This window comes from Tamandua tetradactyla, chromosome 24 (genome assembly GCF_023851605.1).
Source record: "Tamandua tetradactyla isolate mTamTet1 chromosome 24, mTamTet1.pri, whole genome shotgun sequence".
Classification (NCBI taxonomy): domain Eukaryota; kingdom Metazoa; phylum Chordata; class Mammalia; order Pilosa; family Myrmecophagidae; genus Tamandua; species Tamandua tetradactyla.
The window spans coordinates 52,958,893-52,968,095 of record NC_135350.1 but is presented as its reverse complement, the minus strand read 5'-3'; the positions used below and the strand labels follow the sequence as shown (position 1 = coordinate 52,968,095).

General features: G+C 36.8%; 1 protein-coding gene across 2 annotated transcripts in view; it reads right to left on the bottom strand.

The window, feature by feature from the left end:
- Positions 1–331: 331 nt before the first annotated feature.
- The window catches only part of SCARB2 (scavenger receptor class B member 2), an 82,654-nt gene continuing 73,782 nt past the window's right edge, over positions 332–9,203 (bottom strand). For both annotated transcript variants that reach the window (XM_077143119.1, XM_077143120.1), the window contains 4 exons: positions 8,337–8,410; positions 6,811–6,862; positions 3,722–3,880; positions 332–2,234 (listed from right to left, as the gene is read on the bottom strand). In XM_077143119.1, the coding sequence (XP_076999234.1) occupies positions 2,196–2,234; positions 3,722–3,880; positions 6,811–6,862; positions 8,337–8,410 (324 nt within the window). In that variant the 3' untranslated portion in view covers positions 332–2,195. The remainder of the gene's footprint in view (positions 2,235–3,721; positions 3,881–6,810; positions 6,863–8,336; positions 8,411–9,203) is intronic.

Below are 9,203 nucleotides of genomic sequence, written 5' to 3'. Positions count from 1 at the left end.
ATAATGGCTGCAAAAGAATGAGCCTGAGGAATAGTTTATTTTCAACCTACAGCCAAACAGATTTATTCTTCACTAATCTATAACAGCTACATTCTATGGGTGTACCACAGACTTTTAAGAGGGAAACTATCAAATGTAATTTTAACCAAGGAAATATTAAGAAGCATGAAACAAATGTGGAAATAAGCAATATGCTTTGGTGACCCTACTTATGTGGAACTCTGTTTAAAGATGTATATCATTAGCTGTAATTTTAACATTTACATTATTTAAACATTTCTCCCTCACAGATGAATATATTCTGATAACAGGACTGAACAATAAGCACACATTGGCTTATCACTTTTATTAGGGTGGATAAGTGGATATATAAAAGAATAAGATATACAGATTACCTAGTTAAATATTGATAACTGCCCAAAATCTAGATATTTGCCATTATTGAAGACCAAATGCTTTCTGTTGAGTTTTTCACTTTTTGGTGATTTGGACTATCTAAAGGTTCTATCTGAATTTAGAATGAAGTTGAAAGTTTAATGAATTGCCCCTTCAAGAAGACAGATGTATCACATATTACTTTAGTGTATAGACAGAGAAGATTTCCACAAATAAAGCAATTTATTATGTCCATGCAGGGATAAGATATGCTATAAGTGAATTTCATGATTTTTTCTTCATTTGCTTAAATCTGATTTTGAAAAAGAAATTCCTTAGAATGAATCAATCATTAAGAAATTCTGTAAGCGCTTTACCAGATTAATATGTAGGGCTCCCAATTAAAAATAAATGGCGAACTCTGAGATTCACAGAAACTTCCCTGAAATATATTTGAATTCAGAACACTATGAGACAAAATGGTTCCCAATCCTCTAACTTAGATTACACTGTAAAATGAAGAAGGCTTTGGAAGAAGGGTGGCTCTGCTTCTGGTCCCAAGGGAACTTTCTTTAAAATACCCTTTGTGTATTATTTTTAAACCCCCTCCATTCTGTCAGCAAATGATTGTCACAGGAAGAACAAGGCACATCGTTTTCTAGTTAGTGAGTGACACTGAGCCACAAAACATTGCAAGGAACTGAATCTGAGGAAAAAGAACATATAAAAACAACTTCAGAGTTATGGAGTAGTAGTTTACCTTAACGTGACAGTGAAAGACTGCCCCAGAAGAAATGTCTCATAGTCAGATTTCATGAAATTAATGTGTAACTTAGGTAGTGGATGGATGAATTTCTATATTCATAAATAATTTTACAAATAATCAGTAGTGTTTCGGCTTTTTATAGTTGGCAAGAGAGATTGGGGGAAAAAAAATCAGGTACCGACTACATTCTCCCAGGAGCATCTTTCCACATCAAGATCATTTTGACTCAAAAACAACAGTTAACTATCCACAAGTGCCACAACTAGTATTTAGTTCTAATCAATATGAAATCTTTATTTGTTCTCACCAACACTATCTGTGCATTCGCTAGGCTCACAAAAGTACAAGTAAAAAGCCCTCAAAGGTGCTTAGCATATCAACTCATGGGTCCCTATACCATCCCACCTATCCCTTAACCCCACCCAATCTCTTCCCTTCTTGATGCATACCCAGTATAAAAGTAATCAGAGGACTGAGTTACTTTCCTGGACAAACTAAGAACTGAAAATGTACATAAAATGTAATATGTAACTTTTAAAAGAGGAAATCAGATGCATTTGAATGATATATTGAATGAAACTACCATTTTACCCTGGGTGCCAAACTCTGTTTACTTCTGGGTTGGGGTAAAATGAATGGAGGAACACAACATAAAATGGTATATATGTATTTTGAGCACAAAGTTTGTTGAACGAAGCATACTGAATAAGGTTAGCCCAAGTAGCATTAAAAAGTGATGCAGACATCATAACCACAACAGTGGTCACACTTTTCGGGAGCTACCAGCACCCAACAAAAAAATTACTACAGAAGAATTTATTAAATACTTGCTAGACACTTGAAAAACAAAACATCTTGTCAGGGATCACATGCTTTTGTAAAGCATAAAGGCCTGTTTTTTAACTTTCTGTCCAGAATTCTCTCAACACTTGCCAGCACTGGGTCCTCTCCCTCCTCCCTACATCTGGCAACAAGCCTGTGAGAATGCTGAGTTCTCCCCACACCACGATCCACATCAGGATGGTGCATATGGTTCCTTCCTCAAGTTCAATGGTTAGGTTCGAATGAGGGGTGCTCTTTCATCTGCTGTTCCCTGAGACACAGAAAAGAAAGGACAGGGAAGTTAGGCTTCACATCAGAAATTTGTCCCCAGAGGGGGAAAAGTTAGGTGGTGCTAGTGGTGCGGTGAGGAGGTAGAAGTGACTCATTGGAAGGCAATTTGTCTCACACACTGCTTCCTCTCTTGGCCTGTCTCTTCTTGCTCTTTCTTTAAGATTTAAACCTAACGTTAAGGAGGCCTTTCCTGACCACCTCCACCCCCAATACAAAGGCATACCCTTCTCTGTTTACCCGATATATAAGCTATTAACGCTTGTCATACCCTATTGAGTGTGCTCCCTTCCTGGCTTGAAAACCACTGGAGAACAGTGTCTGGGAGATGATAGGTATCTTGCTTGTTGAATACATAATTATGGTTTCATTGTAGCACATTTACATGGGGTTTCTTTCATCTGTTCTTATGAAAATCTCAGTAACCATACAAAGTAGGACTGGAAGTAATATCCACGGACAAAAGTGGCAAGGTAGTTTATTCAAAATCGTTAATTCAGGTTTAAAGTGACTGGCATGGGGTAAGAAACTTGATAGAAGAATCTGGAAAGCAAGGAAAGCTAAGCTAATATTTCTAGACAGTTTCAACTTATTACATTTCCTGCTTCACATTTGCCACAGATTCTTGTTCAAGAGGCTAGGGAAAAGAAGTCTTTGTTAACAAAAAGTGAAGCTGCTCTGAGAACTTAAGAAAGGACTCTATAGGAAATGTTCATTAAAGGAACGTATCCCCCTGGGTTAACCTGCTGGTCGCTTAGGAAGGCTAATCTGTTTTCCCTATCCATTTGGGTTGCTCCCATACCTCCAGGAAAGTAACTACTTCCATGCTCCAATTATTTATTTTGCAAGAATGTCTTAATGGTAGGTATCTTCTGTTACATCAGGGATTCCTTCCAAGCAGATCTCTGGCTGCTTTGCCTTGAAGCTATTTTATCATAATAACTAATGTTTATTACACTAATATTCTCATATTGGTCCAAGTGCTTTAAGTTTACTAAATCATCTAATTCTCACGAAAAATTCATAAGGAAGGCTCTGTTATCCCCCCAGTTTTACAGATGAAGAAACTGATGCATGGTTGTCAGGGTCACACAGGTGTTAAGAGGTAGAAGTAGGATTTGAACCCAAGAAGTCTGACACCAAAGCCTAGGGGCTTAACTGACATATATTCTTCCTCTTTTTTTCAGGTTATTGTTTTCAAAGACATAAAGTTTATTCCCAGGGAATACATTCAGATATTCCATTCCCACCAAGAGAGCCCCAATACTAGATGGCACTATTCCATCATCTCATCTTCTCTGATGCATTTCCCTCTCTTCCCAGCAGTATAACTATGAATTCACTATGCCCAGCATAAAACCCCAGAATCCACCATAAGAATCAGCAGGCAGCCCTTAAATGAAGCCCAGTTGAGGAATTCCTCAGGTAAAGTTATCTGGTAAAGGAGAAGTTCCTTCAGCTACTACTCACCTCATCCATGGATCCCTGTCCTTTGCATGCAAACCAGGTGAAGATCAAACCAAAGAACACACCTAGGGCCATGATGATGTAGGGTATGTTGGTGATGACCAAAGCAGTGTTAATCACAGACTTCAGTCGACTTGCGGTTTCTTCATCAATGAGAACAGTCTGGAGGGAAAATGAAATGTATTATCTTGATTACTAAAATCTAGGTGTAATATTTTTTGCTATGTCTTTGTCCAAAGCATTAAACACAATCTGGGTATGTCCTCCTGTCAGCAAATCAGATATACTGAAAATCCAATGATAAAATAGAGTAATCAAAAAAAAAAAATAGAATAATCAGAGAGGATAGCTATTCATTAATATTGTATCTTTTCCTGTGAAGGCATTTATTATTCTCAAAACAGGTTTCAAAAAGGAGGGGAAAAGTATTCAGAAATGTTGAGATAATAGCCTCTTGTTTTGTATCAGACAATTCCAATTCACTATTTAAAATCCAGCTCAGTATAACTTCTTTCCAGATGTTTTCTCTGACTATTTAGGGCCTGGTTAAAAGCCCCTTTTCTCTGCTTCCATCCAACTCTCTAAAATCCTCCACTTTGTCCTCACAATCTGCATTACCTGTTGGTCTCCCCTGACTGTGAGGTCCCTGAAGGTCAGTGACTTTTATCTCAGTAATGGCAGCACTGGGTGCATAGCACCCAGAACACAATAGATGCTCAGTTAATTCTGGTCAATTGAATGAATGAATGAATGAATGAAATGTTCCAATAATGGTGAGTGGAAAGTATACTTTCCCTGTTGGTTAAATCTATATAGTAATCAGGACAGAAGTCTCAACAAAAAGTGTTCAGGGAAGTAGTGAGGCTAACCAGAATTTCAGAGGGTGTTGATAACTAAGCAAATATACTAGAATAACACTTTCTGTATTCAGAGCAGAAGAAGTATGCTTATCTTAAACTATCACGGGTGAACTATCTGAAGAACTTAAGCCCTAATAATAATAATGTTTTTATTTTAATAAAATAATTTTAATAAAATGATATATAAATGTATATACTTATAATTTATTTTATAATTTTATATAATTTATTATAATTATAATTTATAAAATTATGAGCAAAAAAGGGACTTTTGACTTCTTTAGGCTTAATTTAATTGCATTGGACTGAGTCAGAGATTAGGGTCTAAAGCTGGTTCTTCCACTAACTGGCCAAGGTCTCTCTGGGCCAGAGTTTCCTCCTCTATAAAAAGGAGTTATGTGTCTACAGAATAAAAAAGTCAAGTTCTTTATAGGAGGTGGCAAAAGCACAAGGCTTCACTCTCTTGTTCCCTGGACTCAATCTAATTTTAGCCAAAAAGCAAAGCAAAAGTTGGGAGTTGAGGGGACTTCACATACGCCATTACAATGAGCATAACTGGCAGGACAGGGCCCTACTTTCATGCCCCTCCCCATAAACAATTAACAATGATAATCCTGGAGTAATCATGAAAAGGTCCTACAAATTGGTAAATATTGCCTGAAATTTTCCTGTGAAATAGTAAAATCTTGTCTTAGAGTTCACAATCACAAACCCTTCAAAAGTTTATAAATGTGCCTATCAATGCAACACGAAGTGAAAGAAAGATATGAAACCACATCAACAGTGTGATCTCAACTATGTAATATGAGAACCAGGAAAATAATAGGAGGCAACATGTGAAGATGTCAACTGCACTTGTCTCTGATGGATAGGCTGATCAGTAATTTATTTTTTTAATATGTTTTTGAGTTTCCCAGGAGTTCTCTATAAAGACCATCTTAGTTTTACAAGATGACAAACATGAAATTATAATTTTAAAAGTTATTAGAAAAATTTTAGAACCCATAGAATAAAATAAATCAAATTAAAAACAGTAAACAGTAAAGTGAGTAACACTCACTGTAATTTTTCCTGTTTTGCTAATTTCTGTTACTAAATTTTCTATAAAGAACAAGTATTTTTAGAGATGAGAGCAAACTAACAAAAGTTTTTTAAAAAGCCTCTATTAAAACATGCCCAGGGCCACGGTGGCTCAGCAGGTAAGAATGCTTGCCTGCCATGCCCGAGGACCCAGGTTCGATACCCGGTGCCTGCCCATGTAAAAAAAAATAAAAAAAACATGCCCAGCAATGGGAATTTCTTCAAGGGAAAAACCTAGCATTTTCCCCTCAAAACTGGATGAACAAGAGGGGAAAATTGAGGATATATAACTATGTATATGTAATATGTGATTTAGAAAATAATTTCTCACAAGTATGTTAAATAATGGGTGTGTTGTGTTATATGTTAACACAATAAAAAATGTAATGGGTGTATTCCAAGTTTTCAGAATGTGCTGTAATTATAAAACTTCAATTTATACTTAACATTTAGGGATAAAATTTCTGAGGATAGATTGTAAAAGAAATACTGCTTCAGGGAAATACTTTCTGTTTGAACTAAGACCAGATCTGTTTCCTATAATTGATTATTTGTTTGCCTATAGTAGGAAAAACTATTCTATGGTGAGAGTTAAGGCACCTATATATCACTGAAATTAATGAACATCTATTACATTTTATTTAATCATTTCTTTATCTGCCTTCCACAAAATTCTTATGCAGTGTTGCCAATCATTTTAATTTTACTCTTTTCCTCCTCCAACTAATGAACAGTAAATTAATCAATTTACAAATTGGCAGGGTTTCAAAGAAGTAGACACATCAAAGAAAGGTTAACCCTGGACATCTGGACGAGGACTATTTTTCATAGTTCAGCAGTGTCTGAGAGTGTTTCATTCTACCTTTGCTTTTTTTCCTTACATAATTAGTTCCCTAAAAGGGAGTTTTACCCTAATAATGTTCTTGAAAAGGGAAATTTCTTCCTGTCATTTTTCTAAATCAAATCCCAGAGAAAGGCAGGTTCATGTAATCATTTAAACAACAATTTTATGAAGACAACAAGTGTTTAAAAATTATCTTTCCCTCTTTATCAACTGTAGATATCAACATATATACAACAATAGACATCATAATAGAAGTTTTCCAAGCTTGGACAGTGAAAACATATCCACGACTCCCTCCCAGGACTTACCTCATTGAGATACATCACTGGGAAAACCATAGTTCTAATATTTCCTGTTTCACTACAAAGATAAAAAATGACATTATGTAGACATTATCGTAATAATGGCATACTAATCTAGAGAGACAAGTTTATATGAGAATTCCAGTACACTTACTTTATTGAAGTACCCAGATTTTAATGCCAACTTCTTAATTATCTCTGTAAACACTTATAAGTCAGAAGTTAGATTCCAGTATTCTGCCAGCCTAGCAATTCAAGTGCTACATAAGTATTTAAAGTGTTAACTATCAGAACACAAGATGTTGAAAGCAAATTCATCAAAATGATTGCTAATGTCCTAAGAGTCATCTCGGGAAGCTACACTCCCAAGGAGCAATACTGCCATTCCTCAGAATGTTTTGTCTCTAGCGCATCTAATTACTGTCTTCAGAATAACAGCCAGGAGGTGTCATTTTGGAGCACTAGCACATGCCAGCACTACGGTGGGTGTTTGTGGATATAATCTCATTTAACTCTCACAAAAGTCTCATGAAGTAGCTATTATTGTCCCAGGTTCACAGATGATGAAATTATGGCTCAGAGAAGCTAAGTAATTTGCCCAGGATCACCGTGAGTAAGTGCAGTCAGAATTGAAACTCCATTTCGATTCCAAGGCCTCAGCTCTCACTAAATTATACTACCTCAGAAATACATACATGGATGACAAAAGTCATTCATGCAAATCACATTTACTACTTAGAAAGATTCCTGAGAGGTGGAATTAAATCTGGCAAATTCAGTGGAAGACCCCAACAAATTGATATGTATGTGGTGTATGTTTACAGATCGAGATACATGTGTGTGTGTATATATATATATAGTTTTGTTCTATGTATGTATAGTTTTGAATCACCTTTTGGCATTCAGTATTTTGCCATAAGCATTTTCTTATATCTAAAAAATTCCCATTGAAAAGTTTGAGCAGGAGATTATATTTTACATGAGTAAGTGCAGTGCTTTTAGATTGAGTTGGGGAAGTAAAGGTTGAATTCAGGAAGAATATAGTCAGGAGGCTATTTTAACCATTGCAAGGAGAGCATCTGGCAATCTCAGTGGGAGCAGAAAGGAAGGGATGGGAACCAGAGTCTTGTTGATAGGATGCTTACTGAAGTGAGTAAGAGAACTGGAACCACACAAACTAGCTGCGTGAGCTCCAGCAAGTTACTTATAATCTCTGTGACCCAATTTCCTCATCTGTCAACTGGGAATCACAAAGGTTGTTGTGAGGAAAAAATGAGTTCATGGATGTAAACTGGAACAGTGCTGATCCATGGAAAGCACCATGTAAGTAGCTGGTTAAATAAACAAATTCCGAGATCAAGACACCCTATGATAATGCTGACCGTGCCCTGTCCTTAAAGGGCAGTGACAAGCAGAGTTATAAGATGTGGGCTTCAATCCTTCTGATACTGAACGCCCCCTACCACCCCCACCCCCAGAAAGTCAGTGCAGGAACACTACCCTCTTCCTCTGCAGAAATAAGCAAAACTTACACAAAGCCATCTAATTTTTGGACATAAGTGTTGATTTGGAATCTCTTGGCTGCTCTCAAGATAATCCCAGTCAGCTGCAAATCAAACCAGTGAAAAGAAAACATTAGGATTTAGTAAAACTGCAAATGTAGTCTTTTCAGGAGTGTACCATTTCTGTATGGTTCTGACAAACAGGGGCTGTAATGGTTAGGCTCATGTGTCAACTCGGCCAGGTAATGGTGCCCAGTTGTCTGGTCAAGCAAACACTGACCTAATTGTAACTGAGGACATTTTGTGGACTAATATCATTAGTAAGTTGATTGCATTTATGGCTGATTACGTCTACAATCAACTAAGGAGCGTCTTCAGCAATGAGAGATGTTTAATCCAATCGGTTGAAAGCATTAAAGAAGTGATGACTTCAGAGTCAGAAGAGAGAACTTTCATCTCTGCTTCAGCCAGCTAGCTTCTGGGGAATTAATAGTAAACCTTCATCAGAGCTAACGGCTTGCAGCCTGCCCACAGTTGCATGAGAAATTTATAATATATACAGATATCTCCTGTTGGTTCTGTTTCCCTAGAGAGCCTTGACTAATACAAGGGCTATTAACATGTTTGATATGCAGAGTGGAATGGGGAAAACTAATCCCCAAAACAAAATGAAAACCACTGATTGTTCTAGGTGCCTGAAAGACTGATACTTCTCAAATTTATAATTTGTCTGTGAGTCCTTATGGATCTTGTTAAAATGCAGCTTCTGATTCAACAGGTCTAGAGTGGGGGAGGGGTGCTGAGATTTTATATTTCTAACAATATCAAATTGTTATTTGATGGCTGATGCAGTCAGTGAGCCACACTTTGAATAACAAGGCCTAGAGGATCCCAGTA